Source organism: Scophthalmus maximus, chromosome 1 (assembly GCF_022379125.1).
Source record: "Scophthalmus maximus strain ysfricsl-2021 chromosome 1, ASM2237912v1, whole genome shotgun sequence".
Classification (NCBI taxonomy): Eukaryota; Metazoa; Chordata; class Actinopteri; order Pleuronectiformes; family Scophthalmidae; genus Scophthalmus; species Scophthalmus maximus.
The window spans coordinates 29,203,546-29,227,556 of NC_061515.1; the positions used below are offsets into that span (position 1 = coordinate 29,203,546).

Consider the following 24,011-nt stretch of genomic DNA (forward strand, 5'->3'; position numbering starts at 1 on the left):
GTTGACTGTTGACACTCGACCGGAAGTGCACCACAGCCCGCTGTGTTGTCTTCTCTCTCCGAGCAGCTTCGTCTTTTTATCCGTTTTTTAATATTTGACGTGACAAACAAACACTTCGTCCAGTTTGTGGCGTCGGTAAATAACGAGGATGGAGGAGTTTCACAACGGCAACGAGGTGTGTCCCCGAATCACCTTATTATTATGAATACTTTTATTAATTTTAATCAGATTTGTCCTCTTCCTTACTTCACCGTTAGGCAAACAACAACGATGCTAATGTCAATCATTGATAACAACATACACGTGGAGAGAGAATGAGCTAAGGATGCTAACCTGAAAGTGTATTTTGTGTAATAATAATGATGCTAAAACATGATGTTCTTGTATGTTTCTAACCCCAGTCTGTTTCCTTTATGTGTAAACAGTTAGTCTAATAACATCAGTGGCTTCCTGTTGAAAGTGGAGGATTCTGGACGTTAAAGCTGCTCTGACTCTGGTGTCTGTTGTTTTTCAGGGATCCTTCAACTCTGAGGAGGCTGATAACATTGTGAAAGAGGTGACGACGTGTGACGCCTGAACACCACATCACACTCACGTCACACCAACATTGTATCGTTCCGCTCCGTCACCTCGAGTCAGATCCTTACGTTGAAATGTTAAAGCTCGGTATATTGTCATTTCCATGAATTTGTTAGGAAACCACACCGAGACAAACGGGGATAAAGAGCGTCGTAGGTCGACGATCCCACGCTGAATATCTACTTATTGTGATGTGATGTTGTGTCTGTTAATTCCAGGCTTCGAGGTTCTACAGTCCTTATTTTTCACGTATCCTATTGTGAGAGTTTGTTTTATGTTTATTTATGTTTTGTTTTTTTCATGGTTTCTTGGAGTTGATGAAGGAGATGATTCAGATGAGCACAGACGATTATAGAGTTACTGTTGAAATAATATCAGAATATCAGATCAAACCATGGACACATGATAAAATTTTGGCCCAAAGATATTTCTTTTTTAATAGTTCCCACATCTGGAAGAAAGTTCTGTAAAAATTCCACCGGTGCTGCTGACGTGCAGAACAGTGTTTGCTCTTTGTTCCTGCGTCCTCGGGCTGAAACGGCGTCCGGTGATTCCCACATGACTGAAATACTCTGTCTGTCTGTGTGTCTGTGTGTGTGTGTGTGTGTGTGTGTGTGTGTGTGTCTGTGTGTGTGTCCGTCCCAGTGCATCGAGGGCGTGGTGGGCGCTGACGACTACAGCCAGAGTCTGGTGAACAAGTGGACGGCCAGCATCGTGGAGCGCTGCCTCACGCAGCTGGTCAAACAGGGGAAACCGTACAAGTACATGGGTAAGAGTGGAACCCGTCCTCAATCAAAGACGTATATATATATATATATATTAGAGAATGACTGTTAATGTGTCTGTGTGTCTGGACAGTGACGTGTGCTGTGATGCAGAAAACTGGGGCAGGACTCCACACAGCCAACTCCTGCTACTGGGACACGACCATGGACGGTAAGGAGAACGTCCTCCAGCGAGAGTTGAGTCAGGACATCGCAGATATGAACCACAATCCCAGCGAGTATCTCATCCTCATCGAGAAAAGTCGTTGTTATTAACAAAATTATTACTGTCAAAGGATTCATCAACTTAGCGTATTGATAAACTGAACTGTATAAAAATCTGTCAAAGATCAAAGAATTCACCCAAAGTGACTATTTTTTACATCACAGATGTTTTCCACTTAAAACTATCAGAAACATTGTCCTTGGCAGGAAATGCAAAGGTGGAACTAATAACATTAACACAGTGAGCAGCTTACGGCATCAACTATATTAATAACTTTAAATTATTGAGCACCGTTCAAAACAGCAGTTACAAAGTGCTTTACAAAGACGGACAAATATTAAAAAACAAAACATCAAAATCAACAAAACGATATGATATCATTTAAAATCATAGACATCACGGAAACTAAACAGTTAAAAGAAACATATGAAATGTTAGTGAACTTTTAACAATTTTCATTTTGGTGGCATCCCATAAAAATAGAAACAAAGGGAATTAATTCTTGCTCACAACATCTGGTACAAACGCTTGTTACTGAAAATTTCCTGAAGGAGTTTTTTTCGTTTGTCTTCGCAGGAAGCTGCACGGTGAGGTGGGAAAACCGCACCATGTACTGTGTGGTCAGTGTGTTCGCTGTGGCCATCGCATAGGACACACTCATGAATAGGCACACAACAAAAAGAAGATTAGAAGAAGAAGAGTGCAGTGTGTCCCTATGAACAGCAGGGGGCCACCAAGGGCCACATCCACACCGCTGTTTGTGCACCAGAGGAAACATCTGGATGAAAGTGACATCTTATCGTATTTATCTCTTCGCGTCACTGCACCGTTCACAGCTTCACATCACTCATCATGTTCTGTCACGACGAGCAGCGAGTCGCAGCTTCTGCAGGAAAATTAATAAATAATAATAAAAAAATAGATTTCTGAACAACAACAAGCACAGTCGTTTCTTTTTAGACAAACATGGAGGTGAACAGGACTGTTTTATTTTATCTTGATTAATCAATACGTTATTTACTGTAATGGACAAGCAAAGAAACCAGGAAATATTCACTTTCAAGAAGATGAAAATCAGAGAATTTTGACTTAATTTTCATAAAAACGACAAACTGATAAATTGGTGATTCATTTATTAGTCGGTTACTAATCAATGCATTTTTGCAGCTCTAATAAACATAAAAACAGATAATTTATCCATAATCACATGATATAATTAAATGGCTGCTGGGTCATATTTTTTCCAAACAAACAAGGTAATTCCTTTTTACTATTACTCATCTAAACGCAATCCAGGATGAATGGTTTCAGTAATTTCTGAATCTGCGTCTGTTGATTCACATCAAACGTAGAAACAGGAAACATGTCTCCAGGGCGGACGAGAGCCAATAGGAAGCTGAGGAAGGTTTTGAAAGCGGCGGTGTTTCACTTGTTGTCGAAACACAAAAGGAGAAGAAAGTAACTTGGGAAATGCAGCAGCGTTGTTTCCTCGGTTTCTCTCTCTTTTTTTTGAGCAACGAAGGCGTCTTTGCAAAAAAACGTTTGTGGTGAGAAGCAACGAGCAGAAGAAGAACAGTCACGTCCAGCAAAACACAAGCTCGTTCAATAAGCGAAATGTGAAGGAATCCATAAGCGATCGGTCTCAGACTGTTGGACCTCGGCTGCTACTTGGGAACGTTCGCTCTCACTCTCTTTTCTTTTTCCTAGAAGTTTTCCTTGTTGAAGATGAACTTGACGTCGACCTCCGAGTGGGACAGACACTGTTCTTCCAGAGATTTCCCTAGCTGAGGTGGACCACACAGGAAAACTCCCACTTTAGTTCTGAGGACACAAAAACACCATTATTTATTTATTGTGCATTTCACCAGACAGGAATATGACTTCAAAACCTGAAAGTCTTCACTTACACTAACAGATCTAAACTTTTTTACAAGAAACAGGAAGAATGATTATTTTTTAATGATGTTTGTGCACATTTTAGAAAACTTAAGTTTGCTGAATTAGCTATTAGCAGCTCCTCATTGCTATGCTCCATTGTGTATAGTGAACAATATCACTGCATAACTTTGATTCTTATGAAAACATAAAAACAGTGAAGTTCTGCTGTTAGAAGGAGCATCATAATTTATCTGATGATATCTAAACATGTTTCTGGCTGTTTATTTTATATAAATATATTTATTTTTATATTTAAAAATAGGTTCATCTTATCTGCGTGTTCCTATTTGACTGAGCTATACTTTTCTTTTGACATGAATTGCGACAAATTGTCGGACAGATAATTTGACTTGTCTTTATGTATCCATAAAGAGTCTGGTATTTAAGGGGTTAATGGGTGTAGATGAGATCACAAGCGCCACAGAATGTGTGTGTGTGTGTGTTTGAGAGAGAGAGAAAGAGAGAAAGAAAGAGAGAGTGTGTGTGTGTGTGTGTGTGAGAGAGAGAAAGAAAGAGAGAGAGAGAGAAAGAGAGTGTGTGTGTGTGTGTGTGTGTGTGTGTGTGTGTGTGTGTGTGTGTGTGTGTGTGTGTGTGTGTGTGAGTGAGTGAGTGAGTGAGTGAGTGAGTGAGTGAGTGAGTGAGTGAGTGAGTGAGTGAGTGAGTGAGTGAGTGAGTGAGTGAGTGAGTGAGTGAGTGAGTGAGTGAGTGAGTGAGTGAGTGAGTGAGAAACAAAGGGCCTCACCCCGGGTGCTTTGATGCAATATTGGTGAACTCGCTGTCCCAGTTGGGTTTCCCGTACAGAGTTTTCTGTTTGAGCCCTGTGATTGGGTCGTTCTCAGCCTCGTGGTGAACGCGGAAATGAGCCGCCTGGAGAAAAAAACAATCAAAACAAACAAAAAAACTGAATTAATTTCAGTAAATGACACAGGAGAGTTTGTCACAGTGTGTGTGTGTGTGTGTGTGTGTGTGTGTGTGTGTGTGTCTGACCTGGTTAATGATTTATAAACTGAAGATGTTACAAATTGTGTTGCTGTTGGTTGGTGTCGGGGAAAAATCTTTCCTGACTCTTAGAATGTTTAGTGTAGTTGCGAGGTTTGTTTGCCCTTTGTCCTAAATGTACAGAGACGGAGCGTTTCTGAGAGTTGAATACATCACTCTGACTGGGATAGGCACCGTGCACTGACCACTTGTTGATCTGTGTGACGAAACCAGATATCTCCTCAATATATTGGGCTCTGGTAGTAAATGATTGAGTTTGAACTCAGGTTTGACGTGTCCATCGCACCTCGGTCTCCTTCCAGCGGGTGAGGTAGATGTTGTAGCTGAGGAAGTCGGTCACGTCCTTCTCCGTCATCTGAGCCTCCAGCGACTGCAGCAGGTCTGCAAACCACTCGAAGGCCTGCGTCTCCGGACACAGCCAGTAGAAGTAGATCTGAGGACAGACGCGAGTCAAGCGGAGGATGGGCAGTTTGATCGATTATCGCTGGGATAAGCAAGAAAAATACCATAAAACAGAAATTATATATTTATTTTTTGTACAGGAGCACAGCAAGTAAGTGTAAGTAGGTAGGTGGGTAAGGAAGTAGGTAAGTAACATCCCTTGTCTCACCTTCTTGGTGAAAACGTCCTGGTTGTTCTGGATGCGTTTGTACCACACAGACTTGAGGATGGAGGCGAAAGGAGTCACTCCGATTCCCGCGCCCACCAGCATGACCACCTCGTAACCAAACACGTCTTCGCTGGCGGTACCAAACGGGCCGTCTATGGCAACCCTGACCGACGAGAAGAGACGGAGAACTAAATATCCAGTATCATGATGAATCTCGTGTCCATGTTTGTCCAAATGAGGGTCTGTAATCTCATAGATGAATATTTGAACAGTAACTGAAGTTTAGTGATATTTGAAACCAATGGACAATTGCAACAAGGGATTGAATTTCATGTATTATAAATTCTTAATCTGAGCAGCTGTCAGATAAATGCAGTGGATTAAAAGATACAATATTTCCCTCTCGTGCACTGAGGAACCAGAAGGAAGAAACAAGAAATTTTGAAACTTCACTGAAAAGGAAATACATCTATGTCAATCTATAATTGCTTGTTTGAAGGCCCGGTCAAACCGAAGCGATCAAAGCGAGCGGCTAACTGCCCTGGAGGTGACTGGATCAGAGGCAGCAGGTCTGCGTGAGGCCTCAGTCTTTCGTTGTCTGGCCTGAAGGGAACAGCAGGACCACTGTGGAAAACACAATGGACGGTGGGTAGACCGCGTCGTACGTATTGTGTTTTCTACGGTTTCTCTGCGTCACTCACTCCCTCCTGAAAGGGAGACGAATTATAGGGGCCCACACCATGGGTCTTAATCACAGGGCTGTAACTGTGACCCCCCATCGGCAGCTTCTCAAAGTAGCGCTGGGTCGGCAGTTAAGTGCAATCAAAAGCAATTCCAGGTAGAATTTGCCTCTTGTATCACACACTTCCACCGTTGTCGTACTTGGGCAGTTTCCAGGCGTCCTGCGTCTCGTTTTTGTCTCCGCCGCAGGCCTCGTACAGCGCCTGGGTCCAGTCCCCCACGATGCGGATGTGTGCGCTGAAGTAGTCCTCCTCGGGGGCGGAGGTCAGGGTGAAGGGGTGCCACTCCAGCCGGGAGATGGACGGACACTGGATGAAGACGTACTGACCCACCTCCATCCTGAAGCCTTTCTTCTTCATCTGCAGCTCCAGGGTCTTGGAGGGGTGCATCACCACCTGAAGGCCAGGTAGAGCTCTGAGTCAGGTTATTTAATTTCCATTTTTGATAAATTACAGATTCTGCCAAATGTCAGAAAATAGTGAAAAATGTCTTGTTTTTCCAACAAATAGTCAAAAACCGATAAAATTTCAGTCCACAACAACATAAAAGCAGCAAATGTTTGATAAAAGATCAATGTAATATCAAAATATCTCAATAAATCTGTAAATCTTTTGTCCCTTTGAATAGTATAAATATATAATGCACTCTCTGCTGCACTAATCTTTCAAATTTGTCTCGTTTAATTACAAAAATCTTTCATATTTTTGTAGATTGTAATATGGAAGTATTATGGCTTTGAATGCTAAGATTATCTGCAAACATTTTCGTTCTGTTCTCATGTCGTCTGAGGCCCTTAGATCCTTTAATGTGAATACAGGTGTTCAGTGCCTTGTGCAAGGAGAACCTCGTCAAACCTGCTGCCGTTTGTTTAAAACACATACACACCTTGGTGACGACCACTTTCTGGTGGGATCGATAGAAGCGAACGAGCCTCTCGCACACATAGAGAATCATGGGACCCACCACCCACTTCCACGTCTAGAGAAAGGAAAATGTTGCGAAATGTGGAATGAGACAAGTGTGAGGAAATAGAAAGTCCCAGTTGTTATTTAGAGAAACAGTGTGTGGAACGTGAGATGCTATGTAGACAAAACGCCCTGTGATCTTAAAAGCCCTCACCATCGGTGGGTTTCCAGCGAACACTGGTACAGTACAGTTGGACCCAACGTCTCCCCAGTCCTCAAACTGGTCAAAGCAAAACTCTGGGTTGTTTGTCTGCAGGCTAGTAGGCGTCTGTCCTCGTACAATCCGCCTGCAGTCATAAAAACATAAAGGATGATTGGTATGAATGATTATGTAATGAAGTTAAGTTTGAGTCCAAATGTTGGCACCTCCAAGTCAAGACCGAGGCTAAATGGGGTCATGTCGTGGTTAAAAGACAAATCTCATTCTGAGGAGGAAACTACACCTTTGTGCTCTCTTCTTACCCAAAGCCGTGGAACACCAGGCCGATGAAGAAGATGACAAAGAGATGGTGGGTGTACCAGAACACCTCGAAGTACGACCTACGGATCACCTCCATGGACGACGTGATGATGAGGATGAGGGCGAGCGTGATCGCCACGCCTGTCAGCCCGGCGATGGTGGTGAACATGACGATGGTGGGGTTCTGCATTAAAACACCGTTTTTTTGGAAGAGTTAAGGTATAATCACGCAGCTTCTTAGTCACGATATCGTTCAGGGTCAGGGAGTCCTGGCTTCTAAAAGTTCCTCAATTATTTCCACTTTAATCCTAATGCCCCGGCAGCTCATGTTTCCTGGATGTTTCCTCTTGTGTACCAAATGTTTGTTTTGTTGTGGTTTCTGGTTACTTTGTTGGATGGGATGCTTGGACTTCCCACGTACTCTTTGGTTCCTCAATATAGAAAGAATGAAGACATTTACATTTAAAAATGAAAATGAAAGTGGTGAAAGGGTCAGTTTACGTGTGAGAAGTGGGTAAAGTTGTAGTAGTGGATTCAGTTGTGAAGTGAAAAGATGAAGGCAGTCGAAATGTCCACTGAGGTTTGACCGTTGGAATCTTGAAATACATGGAAGTATACATCAAAGTGCTCTGCTCATTGGGGGATTTGTTGGGTTTCCCCTGACCTCACTATGTAAAGTTCCTTGAGAACATGTATGTTGTGATATGGCGCTATACAAATAAAATTGAAAATTGAATTGAAAAGTGTCCTTTTGTATTATGTTTTTGTAAAAATGCCATTTGAAGCCAAATGATAGAATCGCAAAGAGGAAGTTTCTGAAATGACAACATATCTGCAAAGACCAATACTTTCAAACAGGAAGGTTGAGAGATGAAGTAATGATAGACACCAAATTTAGCAATCAGGCAGAGGGAATTTCAGAGAATTTTGCAACACACTCAAGCAAACAAGCTGAACACAATACAAATATGAACTCACCGTCTCATTGGTCCTGATGGGGTTCAGGAAAGATGCGTTGTCTCCGGTGCCAATTTCAGAGAGGATGAAGGGCAGGAGGCTGCTGTTCCGATTCAGCTGGGCGTCCATGAAATACTCGAAGTTAAACAAGTGTGCAATGATGTGCACGGCTACAAGGCGAGAGAGGAGAGGTCCTCTTAATTCAAAGGTCAAAAGGCCATCATCCCAAATATGACACACAAGATACATGAAGAGTAAAGGTGGTGAAAGTTTCTATGCAGCTGACATGCAAGACAATTTTCCTCTTTCTTTGTAATATTGAATTTTTGTCCTGTTTTATCTACGTCTCCACTCAAAAGCGATACCTGTGTGGAAGGCGATCATGTAAGCCACCAGTTTGTGGAAAGCGATGTTTCGGTCCAGTTGACGAGCCGCTGTGCGGCTGCAGTACTGAATGCACACAAGAAAAGAAGAAAACATATATAGAAACAAACTATTTTTCAAATCATTATCAAATCTTAGGCAGTCCACTTTAGTTTCCATGGATACCTGGATGGTGCCACGCAGGAGGGAGAGGAGGTTTCGGCAAACTGGCAGCAGAATGAGCATACAGTTGAAGTTGAGGCAGGCAGCGGGAGCTCTGGCCCAGGACAGAGCATGCTGAGGCGACACAGAGAGTGGTGGGTTACTTCAAAATGTAATCAGATTACTTACAAAGAGTCTTAACTAAACTATCATTTTTTGAGCCGTAACCATGAGCTGACACATTCCTTGATCCGTTAAAGTTGTGCAGATTAGATACAAAAGTTAAGAGACTCTGTGTTTCACTTCTGCTGACTGAAACCCTGCAGCTGTGCAGCAGAGGAGGTGGTTTTGACTCAGTGCATCGGGAAGCCAGCCGTGACCACAGAGAAAACTCCAACCCTGAGGTCAGACGACCTTTCCCTCCACGACGAGAAGTTTGAGCCCCGTGTAGATAAGGTGAGATAAGTGTGGGCGTGGACTTTTGTCAACTGAGACGCCTGAGTTCATTTAGCCATTAGGTGTTGAGGATTAAAAAACTTTGGCAGTTTGTTACAGTAGGGGAATAATTCACCTGATAAGGTGATATCTAAAGAGCAAAGACTTCATATCACTATTCAAACCCACAGGGCTTCTCTAATGCAGAGCCAAAGAAACCTGATGAATGACTGAAATAATAGTGTAGGAAGAGCTTTCATTATTATAGTTTAAACATCAAGAATTAAATCAAATCAAATCAAACAGAACACTGGAAATAAAGGTGGACGACACGTCTCCAGTTTCTACTTGCGGACCGATGTCTTCGATAAAGGCGCCGCCACTTTACGCTTTTGGCGTCATTTGGAGCCGGAGCCTGTGAAGTCGTGATCATGACACAATGACAGGAACCACCTTTGGAAACATTTATTTAACGTCTACTTTGATTTCTTTAGTTTGGTCCATGTCCCATCTGCTAACATGGATGGGGCGGTCTTAGGTCATGCAGTATGACCTATACTGCATCCAGACACCAGGGGGCGATCATGAGGATTCGGGACATGTCATGTCGTCCATCTTTATTTATGGTCTATGATATCACCAGAACGGAATATATAAATAAATTATAACATTCATTAATTTATCAAGGTTTTTTGACATTAACATTTTACAAGAAACAGGAAGAATAATTTAGCTTTTGCCCCATCTTTAACCCGTTGTTATTATTATTATTATTACTGCAGCCAGCTGCCAGGTGGCGATAATGAAGATTTGGCTTCACTTTAGAAGAGCTGTCATGTCGTCCATCTGCAATCTCTCATTGGTGATCACCAATAGTAGTAGAAAAACCAAAAGATATTCTGTTTGACATCACGGAACATCAAGAAAATAAATAATAATAACCGATAAATCTGTCCTCTGCTGAGAGAGAGATATTTAGAGAAGAAAGGAAGTGTTGGCGTCTGTAATTAAAACGTTTGATGTCGACTTAAAGCAGCTGCAGCAACTTGAGGAACTGAAAACATTATCTTTTTGAGATGACTCATTTGATATGTTATCTTTATTTGTTCTGCTCTCCGGTAAAGTTAATGTTTGCAGTGCAGCAGGAAGTGGAGCTGCAGGTGGGACTCACCCCGAGCAAAACCCTGGTGTAGAACCATCGCTCCACCAGGAAGGCCATGTAGAAGTGGACGAACAGGAAGACGTTGATCCCGAGCCACACCAGCTGTGACACACATCACGTCGGGTTAAATGGAAAGACGGTAAAACAAGGTAAATACTGAAACCAAAAGGAAACTGCTAAAGCGTCAAATGTGTTCGAACAGATCATGTCACAGTCCGCGGTTCTCTGGAGGAAGTTTTGAGAACCTGACGTCTGGTTTGCATTTACAAATTTTAAATGACACAAAAGTTGGTTTAGATTTTACTCTAAATCTTTAACCCAAGTCAAAAATCAAAGCTGTGCACCAACATGTAAGATTTATTAGGTCATGGATAGATAAATATTATTATCAATTTCTGTGTCATACTATTGATTTTGGCTCACCCCTCTCGCATTACAAGACAACCCGGATTTACAAAAATGTACATCGCACGAGAAAGAAAGAAACAAAGAAATGAACTCATTGCATTAAGAACTATTATGAATTTTTAAACTGACTTGATATAGAGCTTACCTCTCTCTCTCTCTCTCCAGATATTGTGCTGTTGTATGAACTACATCATCCACATTAACAAAATCAATATTTTTTTCATCTTAGAAAACAAAATGAAACTCGATATCTACATTATTTAGACATCACAGCGGACAAATCTGCTTTTCTTGCTATAAATTAACATATTCTTCAGTTTCCAGAGTCAAAGGTTTAATTTCTGATCTGATCTGGACACATTTTTTTTTTGCTTTTTAGACAGATTATATTTAACAAAAATACCAAAACATTTTGGATTTGTTTATAGATAGATAGATAAATACTTTGATTGATCCCCAGGGAAATTTGATCCCACTGTCCTTCGTTCTGGTCTAACACAGATTCAAGACAAACCAAAGTTCATCTTTTCATTATCAAAATAATTTAAAGCCTCAGCACAGAATAAAAGCATCCCCCAACCAGGATACCTGGTACATATTTATTTATCCGCCTAGAAAAATCTTAAAGCTCTGTATCAGGTGATTAATGCAAGTGTGGGGAAAAAAATTAGAGAAAAAAGGGATGAATTTAGCAATAAAAAGTAAAAAATATGGTAAAAAATACTCACAATAACAAAGATGGAGAGTCCCTCATTGGCAGCAAAGTTCCCCATGGTGAGTGTGTGTGAGTGTGTGTGTGTGTGTGTGTGTGTGTGTGTGTGTGTGTGTGTAAGGAGGACAGTGAGATGGAGACGCCTGGTAACTCATTTTATAACCTGCAGTGAAGAGCAAACAAGGAAGTGGCTCTTCTGTAAATCTTTGATCCATTATTCACAATTAGATGCCGAGTACAGAACAGTAAAACGATCAAACAACGATCAGAGCTGAGAGGACCAGGTGGACGTACAAGAATTCAAATTTTTTTCTTGACTTTAAAAAGATGATTGAAGAGTTTCAATGTTTACAAATTGATCATTTTCTACAACCGTGTCCCTCAATGACTGATCGTTCACTGATTGATTGCTTTTGTCTCTAAAAGGTCATAAAACAGGGAAATGTCTGTAAGAGTCCAAGATGACATCATCTTCATTGATCCTCTTTGTATACAGTTATTGATCTTTATATACAGTCACTGATCGTCATCTGTCCACAGCTGGTTGTCTGTGTGGAAGTTGCAGACAGATGTGGATGGTTCTGGACATTGTAGAACATTGTGGACGTTGTAGACAGATGTGGACAGATGTGGACAGATGTGGACGGCTGTACGCCGTCGCCCTCCCGTCGTCCAGTCCTGAAGGAGTTAAACCCGGGGAACAGGTGACGGTTGAGGGGGAACTAGACAGCGATGGTGACACCGTGAGGAAGTGGCAGATTTCTAAACGTGAAGTACTACAGATAAATTGCCACATGCTTCCTGTTTCAGACTAAACTGAACTGAATCAACACCTGAAGGGAAAAAACCAGGAGAGTAGAAAAGTAGAAAAGCTCTTGTAGAGATGCGGTTTTAGGTTTTCTGGATCTATGTTGTGGTTCTAACCTTAGAGAGGTTGGACCTGGTTCCTCGAGTCCTCGGCGTGGTTCAAGTCTTAGTCAGATCCAGGTTGTTGATACTTTATGAAGTGACAGGTTATTGATATGAAGGTCAAGTGATGTGTGTCATCACTGGAATGTCAAACATCTGTATTTGAAGAAGAACCCAGCGTGTCCCGGTCGACGCTGAGTTTCCAGCTATGGAGGTTTATCCAACAAGCTCCCGTGTCTGAAAACAGTCACATTGTTTATTTAATTTTTAACAAAACATGATTGAAATGAAAATACAAATACAGACCATACAAAATGATGGACGGGTGATCGGGGTTACGCTTTTTAAATTTGATTTCGGCTTTAAAAAAACCCACAACAACACTGTTGCACGGGTGCTTTCAAACTTTCACTCGGGATTACTGTCAATCAGATCGCTGCAGATTGTCCCGAGGATTGAATTTTGTAGATTATGTGTCAGACCAATCGTGGTTAAATCCTACAATGGCGTTCTCCCGTTTCCTGCGAGGCTGCTAACTGTGTTAGATAACCACTCTGGTGCTCGGCTTCTTTTACTGACTGTACTTGTTGTTTCAAAGCTTTAGATATCATGTCATTGTGTCGGTATAATCCCAACTCCATTTTAACACAAACACTGTAAAGTGTGTTGCTGCCCCCTGCAGCAAACAACACGCAGTGTCAGCGTCATATTGAAAAATGACTACTAACTAATATGTCTGTAAAAATCTGATCAACTGATTTTAATCAACTACTTGTGTGTGTGTGTGTGTGTGTGTGTGTGTGTGTGTGTGTGTGTGTGTGTGTGTGTGTGTGTGTGCTCATTCTGTCACATCTCGTGTGTGCCACTCTGCCATTAAACTTGAATAATGTATTTTCCCCGCTCGCTTTCACCACCACTTGTCCTCTTGTTCGACACCGCTGGGACACACTTGCACACACACACACACACACACACACACACACACACAATACAGATGTACTGTACGTGAAACCTCTCTGCGTCTCCGTTGATACTCTGCAGATGTTGTTGCCGTAGTTCTAAAAGCTTCTCTCTGTCGGACGCTTTGGGAATCGTGGTCCGTGTCTTTACATTTTGCTTCTTCTTCTCCGATTCCTCGTTCAGGACTCGTCAGTCAGAGATGAGATGAGTCTTTTTTTTATTGGTACATATAAACAAGGTGAACAATCTAACAGTAAAGTATATCTGAACCTTCTGTGAGAATGAGAATAAGAAATAAAACCAAAGACAGAAACTTGCATTGTACAAATAATACAAAAACGTGTCCTGTTGCAGTCTGAACGTGAACCCCGACCTTTCCAAATGAAAAACAAAACAATACATGGTGGCTGTCGCAGCAGGATATTGATTTAAACTAGTTTCCAAATATTTTATAAATAATTTTTCAGTTTTAATCAGATTTTTTGCACAGGTCGTCGACCTGCTGCTGCTGATGTTGTCACTAATCTGTCAGGGGTCACGTGGGGTCAATGAAAATCCCCAAACTGATGAAAAATCTTTAACTGTATGGTTTTAGTTTAGATTTAAATACTTTATAAATAATAATTTTGGCAAAAATACACTCTTTCTGATTGTTTTTATGTTTTATAGACATTTTCTGGAAATCTTACTACAGGGGGCTGGCAGGAAACGTTCCGGAAAAGAACTGGTCCTCTTACTTGTACTTGTACTTTACTCATAGTCTTACACTTAATCTTACTCGTACTCCTACTAATACTCTTCCTTGTACTCGTACTCTTACTTGTTCTCGTACTCGTACTCGTTCTCGTACTCGTACTTGTAATCATACTCTTCCTTTTTCTCGTACTCGTTCTCGTACTCGTACTCGTACTCGTACTTGTACTCACACTCTTTCTTTTTCTCGTACTCGTTCTCGTACTCGTACTCGTACTTGTACTCACACTCTTACTCGTACTCGTACTCGTATGTTCACCAGCTCGAACCTCCAGCTGCTCCTCGTCTCGCTCCCGACGAGCTGCGGCGTGAAATAGAATCTAGTCTTCGTTCACTCTCTCTGCTCGTTCCTCACAAACGCAGCTGGATTAAATATGTATTTTCAGTGTCTGCAAACGTCAATCAGTAAAACAGGCCTCATCAAAAATTAAGACACCAGATGTCTTCAAACATTTACAGGGTGCATATGTGAACTATAGCTCACACATTAGGTTTTATCATCTTATTACCCATGTTTCACGTAGCATCAGTGTTTCTCCGTGAGACAAAAAGAGGAAGACTGAATGTTGAAACCGTTTTTTAAATGTCGTCGCAGTGAAGTGCTCTTCCCTGAGATCACTTTGCTCTCTTGTTGGACGTGTGCCGCTCCTGTCTCTCTGCTTCGGGCTGCATTTATTCATGTTTAATATACTGTATGTATGTATTCCCTCAGCCTGCGGGAGTCGGCACCGACCGAGGCACCTGATGTAAAACGTCAGAAGAAGCACTGAAGGTCCATGTCCATGAGAGAAAAAACAATCTGCTGCTGGAGGTGAAGGTTAGAGCAACACTCACTCACGTGTGTAATTTACACAAAAGGTCTCTGGTGATTTTCCCTCCTAATCTGGGGGAAGGGGATTATGATAAATCTGTTGCTTAGCGACTGTGACATCACCACCGACCCATTTCACAATCACAAAGTGCCGCCGTCCGGCGGTTTGTCCGCCGCGAGCCGTGGGGGAGCACGTCCACGTTCACGTCTGACAACTTCTTCAATTAATCATATTAAAAAACTGTTTCGCTGATGAGCTTAACGACATTTACGTGACATTTCTGTTTATAATCCATCAGTGAACGTGACCTGGGCTCAGATTGTATTTAATGTATTTTGCAAAAAAAGTTCACAAATTAAAGTTTTGTTAAAAACCAGCATTAAGCATCAACATTAAAGAAAAAACTTCTCTCCAGAGGTAGTTTTAATATTTTCAGCTAATATGTTTTTCAAACCTACTGAGAGTTTTTTTTCTTTTTCTTTCTTTTTTTTTTTTTAATCAAAACTCAATCTAAATGTTTTTCACCCCCTGGGAATGTCTGATGCTGCAAAGGATGATGGGATATTTCAGTCTGGACTGATGAAGTACCCAGCATGCCACTGGGCTGGGAGGATTTCCTGCGTCTTAATCGACGGTAAAACTGAGTTTCAGGCCGTCGCTCGGACCGAACAAGTGATCTGAGGACATCCTCCCGGACCTCAGGGATATTATCATTTCATGTTTTCAGACATTTTATACGCAACAAAAAGAAAAGTAATATCAGAGCCCAGATGTGGATCTGTTCAGGTCGAGACAGGATTCAGCCAGTGAACAGGCAAAGTCTGTAATTTTATTAAGTCAAATCAACATTTAACTGTTGTACAATCTGTCCACTTGATCTTACTTTATACGTTGATTATGAGCCGAAACTCAGATTAAATTAGATTAAAGTTCACAAAATACAATATTAGAGTTTACCCTTGTGGTTTTGTTTAAGTTTTTCAGGCCCAAAGTGGTCAAACGATAGATCATAAATAAAGATGGACGACGCTTCCTCCCGTTTTACAAAAATGCTACCACCTACAACCATGCGGGTGTCGGTGATCGGACGGCACCAGCTGTCAATCACACTGTATCCATGCCCCCGATACATCATGTATTGAGGAAGACTTGGAACTAGAGATTGAACCAGAAATCCCCTCAGGAAAAAGTTTCACTGAGTCACTTCTCACAGAGTCGCCCTCTGCTGGTCAGTACACAGAATACAGGCTCCAGACACTGTGGCTTCACTTTCTGGACTCGCGTCCTACGTCTGTTCTCATGTCCATGTTTTTGTCTCGTAAAGCAGTTTGTAACTGTGTTTTGAAATGTGCTAGATAAATAAAGTTTATTATGATGTGCAATCTAAGTCAGTGTAAAATCCGGGTCAATTGTTGTAACATAACTGACACACGCTCGTGTTTAAAGTTCATGACAACAGATTCTTCTAAACACTGCTGTCTTTTCGTTGCCCTGGTTGCTGCAGCCGCGGGACGCGAACCCTCTGATGAATCATTCAGCGGCGGACGCTCACCAGCTGATTGGAGTCATGCGTCTCGGCTCCGGGGCCTCGCAGCAGCAGTCGGGCTGCTCTCATTGGTGAAACATCATCGTGGAGACAGAGGACGAACAGATCCTCAAAGACAAGCAGCTCTGGAATCTGATTATGTCCGTCTCTGTGGGGCAAAGTCACACCCACAGTAAAACTTATCCGACTGTTCCTTCACACGTCATGCGAGGATGACTGCGGCGTTGCAGGTTTCCCTTCAACAACACTCCACACCCTGAAAACACATACTTCACTGTCGTCTTCACATTCTCTGCATTGTGTTGATGTTTTTGAGTTTGTCGGCCCCGCTGCGAGTCTCTTAACCTGAAATAGCACTGATTTGCTCGGGGCATCATGTGATTGGCTGAAAGGTTCTCTCCTGAAAGGATCTTTTCAGACACTCAGACAGTGACGGCCTTTCTTCAACTTTCAGAATTTCATTAATCGAGAAAACACCGCAAGTCACTTCCTCTGCTCTGCAGCTTCCGACCACGATGACCAGACGAAATAACTAAGTAGGAAACTTAAACTTAAAGTGTGAAAAAGAAAAATCAATCTCTTTTTGGGGAATTCCATATCTCCACAACAACATTGGAACAACTTAATATGTGTTTGTTTTTTAAATTGCCATTAAATGTCAATATTTTCACCAAGTGTTGAATTATCTTTACTAATTATAAGTATTTCAAACGTTATTTTTTATATCGTTAATTAGATTCCGTCTATTTCATTGTTTGTGTGTTTTGTCACTGCTGGTCCTCCAGACGCCCTCCAGCGGCGAGGACCGGGGGGGCGGGTCCAGTCGGAGGGGGGAGGAGCCTCGGAGCTCCAGCTGGTGTTCGGCTGATGACGCGTGATCAGGTGGAGAGAGAGAGAAATCTCTTCACAGAGGAATGGGCGTCGAAATCACCGAGGAAGGGAAGAGGCAGTGAACGCAACACTCCGCAGCCGCAGCAGCAGCAGCAGCAGCGGCTCCTCCACGGGGACTCCGCCGGACCACGGGCGGCACCCTCCGGACTCCGGACAGCCCCGGTCCCGGCCCCGGCCCCGGCCCCGGCCCCGGTCTGTGTTAGAGGACTCGGTCTCCAGGAGCGTTAACTGCAGGTAAGACTCAGGCTGTCTCATCGGAAACTACACGTGCGCACAGGTGCGACTTCATTCAAAGTTGAGAGGAAGAAATGAATGAATGAATGAATGAGGATCATCATCATGCAGGTCAGGCTACAGATCAAATAAAACAACATCTGTAGTTGTTTTGACCTGTGGTGTGTTCAGTGTCACCCGCAGCAGAGGTGGGAACAATGTGGTATTCTAGAAAAAGATGTCAACAACAACAACGACAACAACAACAACAACCACATCATCAAAAGAGAAAAGGGAAGGAAAAAAGATCATATAATGTCCCGAGAGTTAAACCAACTCTTCTCTAAAATACTTTTTGATCATTATGATGCAGGCTTAATATTATTTCATATTTATTTCATGGCTGCATTTGAATAGTTGTCTCAGATTTTTCTCATATTTCATGTTTAATTTAAAATCACGAGCTGCACAAAGATTCTGTTGTGGAACCAGATTCTCAGTCCAATGAGAATTTCAAATGAGTTTTTCTTCTTCTTTCTTTTAGACAAGTTCCTGATGTTAGGTAGTTTGGGGCAAAACCACCTCACCTGCTGATATGTGGTTATGAATATCAATATGTATGGAAGTGTGAAGCTGTCAGAATTATATTTTACATCTCATCTTATATTTTCCAAACACATTTTTGTTCCCTTTAGCATCACAAATATCAGTAAGTATGGAAGTGGGAAGATGTCAGAATTCTATATTTCTATAGTGTAAAGTTCTGTGTCACTGTTACCCACATGTGTTGTTGGAGATAAGACTGGAAACACCCAGAACAGGCAGGCGAGTTTCAAAACTGAAACGTTCATGTGGAGAAATGATAACGAGACGAATCTTAGGTCCGGCGAGTTGAACTCCAGGTTTCATAAAAACACAAACACTTGAAAAGCTGACGATTCGTCTCTGGCGTCAGATCATAAATGTGGTCGTATTGTTTTGAACGATCAGCTGACGGTGATGTCGTGGTCTCTGTGCACACGACCAATAGTTTTTCTTCGTGAAGACTTGTGTTGGGACCTCGTGGTTCAGGGTTTGACTTCGAAACGTGGAGTAACAGAATTGATTATTGATTTATTGGTGATGTAACACAATGCTCCTCTCTGTCTGTAACGGGTTTTGTTGTTTAGATATTTATTGTTTGATTCCACATATTTACATGAAGCAGGAAACTGTTGCAGATGTTGATATGTGTTTACAGTAGAGCCTGGTCAATATATCGGTTGGCCGATGTTGACATATCAATATCTGTGTTCATGTTTGCTTATAGGAGAACTTTTGTTTTAAAGTTGAAAACGTGCATTTTTATTTATATTGTATGTTAAAAAAAAGTTTATATTCTTAATTCAAGTTTTATATATTCGGTTGTATTTATGATTTCTTTTATTTAGAGTTATTTATCGTGAAGTTTATGGTTAAACTGTAAAATATCAAGACTCAGTTACATTTCTTTGTCATGAGGCTTGATAACGACTTTTTAAAATGTATATATCAGCAGATTATTTGTTGTCGGAATTTCTTTCACCTTCTCACATCGCCATCAACCTCAAAACTCCACATTGATCAGGCTCTGTTTTACAGCAGCAAATATGATTTGAAATATTATTGGCAAATAACAAGATAAATGAAATGGGATTGAATCTGGTTACATGATTTTTTTTCAACCTTGAGAGAAAAAATCAATCCAGACGGCAGATGTCCTGATGATTTATTAACTGAGAAATTCATTGTCAAAATAACCAATGAGGTTCTGACATGATCAGTTGTAGGTGGAGGAGTCATCTGAAGTCGTTTATCTGATTATTGATCACCGATCGATCTGATTTTAATAAATGTTCATCTTTCAAATCAAAAATGAAAACTGTAGGTAAAATATATTTGCAAGACCTTTTTGAGACAAATGGATCTGAAGCTATTCTGATAATTGATTAATGATTTGAACCATAACTGAACATGTTTGTATTTTGTTGTGGGATTTGATTGACAGATAAACTTCAGTATTTTCTTATTATATATAAACAAAACAATAATCGATTGATCGATTGATCGTTGGAGTTGTTGTTCATAACGACTCCCACATGATTTCTAATCCACAGAGCTGCAGGATTTGAATCAGCAGTAATTAACCAGAGGGAGTGAGCGCGGACTCTGATTGGTTTAATAACCTGGTGATGTTGACGTGATATGATTATTGATAAAGAGGCGTAGACAGGTCAGTGAACGCACACCTGTTGAACCGTGTTGTGAAACACGCAGCAGACGCTGGACCTGGAAAGTAAATGAAGCTCTGCAGTTGTTCATTTTCCTTCCTCCTGATCCTGTTTAGTTGAAGAGGAATCTTCACGTATGTAACTCGATCAGCCCTTTACAGTACAATATACTTTACAGCCCTGTGTGGCAGAGTACAGTCCTGTACAGTTCCCCCTGTCTGCTGTCCGCCGCCGCGGAAAATCCATTCCAGTGCTTCATGGATCATGAGCGATGCTGACGCCAGAGGAGACGTCGCCTCTGCACTGATTGAATTGACCACGTCAGAGGCGAGACCCAGAGCATTAGCGTGTCAACATGTGAAGCTGCGCCGTGCAGCAGGAGTGAGGCCTCGCAGAGCTGCTGAGGCCCAGTGATGCTCCCACGTTACGGCCTGGAGGTCACGCTGCAGGTCGGCGCTCAGCTGACATGTAAATACATAACAAGGTCATGGGCGTCGACCACATGAAGACCACAAGTTCGTGGTCATTGGCCCCTTGTTTCCCACCCTCTCGCCCGGTCACCGGCCTCCTCCTCTGGCTGCAGAACACAACGCTGTCACTGCTGAGGAAGTAGGACAAACTCTACGCCGGCGTCATGGCGGTTTTTTCGTCCAAATTCAGCCCTTAAGCAGTCTTTGAAAATTGTCCCTTGTAGCGTTACAGACTTTAGCGAGACATGTTTTCAGCTCATTTTCTCTGAGTGGGTATGATTAATATTTTGTAGTGAAAAAAAAAAAAATGACAGCAGAAGAAACGAGACACGTTGTCCAGTCACTTATCAACAAGACTGTCCTCCAACTTTCTCGTACACTTGCTGCTCGTTTGACACGTGTGTGTGTGTGTGTGTGTGTGTGTGTGTCTGTGTGTGTGTGTGTGTGTGAGTGCGTGAGTGCGTGTGTGTGTGTGTGTGTATGTGTGTGTGTGTCGACCTGTTCTTGATCATGATACTGTAGCTGTCAGTGTGTTAATTAGTAACAGTTCAACCTGGACACAGTTATATAACGCTGTTCTGTTTACGCCAAACGTAACATGTGACTTCCTGCGGATCGAATGCCCCTGTCTGTTCAGATCAGCGCTTCCTGTCCGTGCTTGTGTGTGTGTGTGTGTGTGTGTGTGGATGCTCTGACCGCTGCTCGAGATCCACAGCAGCATTCATGCTGGGCAGATAAGACTTTATCACTCCGTGGATCTGCACATGATGGTTGAAGCCGTGGCCACGAAGTCCGACAGGAACATCTCATTCCTCACAGCTGTGGAAAAACTGCCGCCGCCAAAACCTTTTAGGGACATCAACCGAATCCCAACCTGGAAATCTGCCCCGCAGGCGACACAGAGCTTCACTTATTTAACTATTTGTTAAACTTTTGTTTGTGCAAGAGGCAGGAAATCTTTAATATTTGAAACTTTTGCACGTGAGATCTGAGACGTTTTCCAAAAACTTTGACTATGAAGATTTATTTTGTAAACTGGAAACCCTTTATTTGTGTGAAGTTTAAGTGATGACAGTTCTACACTGTGTTGTTTTTTCCGGTTTGTGTTCGCAGACTTTGTTGTTAAAGGTCAGAGAAACTCGGCATCTATTGTAAATCAGTAAGTAAATAAGTAATACTACTGGCTAACTGTCGTGGTGATGATTTAAAAGAGAGTCCAAAGACATTTTTGTCTCTACTCGACATCTGGTCAAGTTTCTGCCACAAGAGTTGTCGCTCGTTGTGCAGTTTGAGTTTAATCACGTGAATCGTGAACAATGCGACTTTCAGACAAACGGCTGGATTATGATATTACGTTTTCCTCCTCGCCGTTTTGTGCATCAGGATGATGGCATCCTTCTCGTCAGGTTGATGAACACAGATCTCCGTCATTGTTTCCCTCTAATTGGATGCAGACGAGCTCGGATCATCTGCTCCACGCGTCGTCAGATCTGTGAATAGTTTGAGTGATTTGTGCTGTTGGTTGCTGCATGGCTCTATTTATATCAGCTTACACTTCATGAAGGTGCCTCACAATGAATTGTCAATAAAAAAATTTAAAAAATAGGAGGAAAGTAATACATGTCCCTTTTAAGGCCAGGGTTGGACTATTATCCATTTTAAATCCGGCTGTGTGGTCGGGGGAGACTGGTCGTCACGGCAACAGGTGAAAAGGGACTCGTAATTGGCCGCTGAAGATCAGAGAGCGGAGCGTGCGGGCGGTAGTGAAGGTGCCTTCATGTATCAGATGAACCTTTGTGAGAATCAGTTGCTGCCGAACGCGTGACAATATTTTTGTCGTGATCCGAAGCACAAAGTTTTATAGATTATAGATTATAAAAAATCCTAATTCAGGTTGTGCAGATTTGCACATTTCACGTTTGTGAACATTTTGTGCACATTTCAGTTAGACGAGACGACACTTTAAGATATTTCTCAAAAAGTGTGTCAGACTCAAGATCATTCAATCAATCGGAGGCAGTAAATGGACTTGGTGGTGAATTCCTCTTCGTACTGTTCGTCCGTAACATTCTCACAGACGTGCACAAACATTCACTTGGTCTCAAATATTGAAGTCGGAAGGTTTTGACTCATATTTCATATGTAGATGAGGTTGTTATCTGGAAAATGCTGACGTTCGCTCAAATCAGTTTTCCTCCGTGTCCAAAGTCCATATGTCTGCGGGTCACAGATCCTCAGATTATATTATCCTCTGATATCAACATGATGGGGTCATTAGATTATGATCATGAGACACTCGATGTAGAAACAAATCATGACTCCTGATAAAACAGGAAATTAACTCATATACAATTTGGTGATTCCAGGCTTTTCATACAACTTATTTAAATGTTTGTCCCTGAAGTGCAAATCACAAGTAGGGAAACACAACAGCAAATCAGAAAACACAACACAACTGCAAATATTAAAAAAAACGTTGAATAAAAAAAGGTAAATCCAAAAGCACAACTGCAAATACGAAACGCACACTGTGCACAAGTGTGTTTTATGCTTTGTGGTTGTGTTTTGTGATTTGTGGTGGTGATGTGCACTTCAGGGCCACCGTACATTTCCCTTCAGTCGTTCGTGTGTGTGATTATTGTTGCTACCTGGACTTGGAGATGTGCAGCGGATGATCACAAGTTGTGTAATGGTCGACGTTAGTATCTGTGGTAGCGGCCTTATCCGGCACACGGAGGATTTACAGCCAGTCGAACAGGCTGTCAAACCTCTGTCGATTATTAATCGGGGCTGTAATCCAGCTCATCAGAGTTACACCTCAGCTAATAGGCTGTACACTCCGGGTGTAAGAAGAAGTTACACTTTGCACCGTCTCCAGTGGCTCCGTTTTGTCTCCGGAGACGAGGACATTCCTCCGTCGGTCTGAACCGACGCAGGGGCGGAGCTTCACATGCACAGGAAGTGGAGAACTGGTTTGTGTCCCTGAGGCAGAGAGTGAGGAAACCCCAAGGAAATGTGCCTCATTCATGAATGATCATGAACAGATTGTTTGCCCCCCAAATGAAAAGCGTGACATTTAGTTTGACGTGATCGCAGCAGCCTCGAGGAATCATGTCTACGAGGTCGAAGAAACAGCTTTTCTAAACTGTTTCTGCGCGTTGCGCTCTGTAAATGAATTGTTCTTTATGCCTGATTTCTTCCGTGCTGTTGTGACTGTTCTGTCTGAAACTTTAATCTCTTTAAACTCTCTAAAGTCCGGTTTCGGTGGCGGCCATCTTGTGTCACAGTGACCTTTGGTGAGTTCAGGGTGAGACTTTGTCTTAGTCCTCCTCAGATCATGTCGGGGATTATTTCACTCAGATCGTCGTCTTTGTGCTCGAGAATCTCGCCGCCGCCGTTTAGCTTCTGTCGCTCTGCTGCTCATTAAGAGCACAACGAAGAAGAAGAAAGGAGCGTGAACAAAGAAACTAAATGAGGACGTTTAAAAAATGGAGGTAGAAGAAAGAGACTGAAGCTTGAACTAAGTCATGTGAGATCGAAGTCGATGGCTCTCGGTCAGTGGGACCGATGAAGCTGATCAGTCCATCAGGTGTGTGTGTGTGTGTGTGTGTGTGTGTGTGTGGTCGTCGGGACGGGAGGATGTCGTGACTTCACATCCTGAGCTACTGCTGCTGATCACCGACCCGCGACGCTCTCGCAGACTGATCGCCAGCGTGATCCGCTCAGT

General features: G+C 42.3%; 3 protein-coding genes and 1 long non-coding RNA gene across 6 annotated transcripts in view; 2 read left to right on the top strand and 2 right to left on the bottom strand.

The window, feature by feature from the left end:
* Positions 1-2,506, top strand: LOC118307725 (dynein light chain Tctex-type 3). The gene is made up of 5 exons (XM_035629923.2): positions 1-175; positions 515-556; positions 1,225-1,348; positions 1,438-1,515; positions 2,146-2,506. Exons 1-5 carry the CDS (start codon positions 149-151, stop codon positions 2,217-2,219), a joined length of 345 nt encoding a protein of 114 aa, XP_035485816.1. The 5' UTR covers positions 1-148; the 3' UTR covers positions 2,220-2,506.
* Positions 986-20,734, bottom strand: LOC124850107. Of its 2 annotated transcripts, none has more exons than XR_007030956.1 (2): positions 20,683-20,734; positions 986-1,203 (listed from the first exon to the last, which is right to left on the bottom strand). It is a non-coding gene; the product is annotated as an uncharacterized LOC124850107 (long non-coding RNA). The 2 variants fall into 2 exon arrangements; XR_007030955.1 differs by lacking the exon at positions 20,683-20,734 and adding an exon at positions 13,163-13,227.
* On the bottom strand, positions 2,686-11,657 carry LOC118307611 (cytochrome b-245 heavy chain). The gene is made up of 13 exons (XM_035629912.2): positions 11,498-11,657; positions 10,371-10,463; positions 8,789-8,899; positions 8,605-8,689; positions 8,261-8,409; positions 7,285-7,466; positions 6,977-7,109; positions 6,743-6,835; positions 5,999-6,252; positions 5,117-5,279; positions 4,793-4,939; positions 4,250-4,374; positions 2,686-3,390 (listed from the first exon to the last, which is right to left on the bottom strand). The coding sequence occupies exons 1-13, from the start codon at positions 11,540-11,542 to the stop codon at positions 3,273-3,275; spliced, it is 1,698 nt and encodes a 565-aa protein (XP_035485805.1). The 5' UTR covers positions 11,543-11,657; the 3' UTR covers positions 2,686-3,272.
* Positions 10,225-24,011, top strand: part of LOC118307627 (growth hormone receptor-like) — a 23,510-nt gene continuing 9,723 nt past the window's right edge. Inside the window, exons 1-5 of one of the 2 annotated variants that reach the window (XM_035629914.2) lie at positions 10,225-10,510; positions 14,816-14,920; positions 16,420-16,691; positions 16,916-16,997; positions 17,247-17,586. The gene's annotated coding sequence lies outside the window, so the exon portion shown is untranslated. Of the gene's footprint in view, positions 10,511-14,815; positions 14,921-16,419; positions 16,998-17,246; positions 17,587-24,011 lie in introns of both variants that reach the window. The other variant, XM_035629915.2, reaches the window with a different exon arrangement.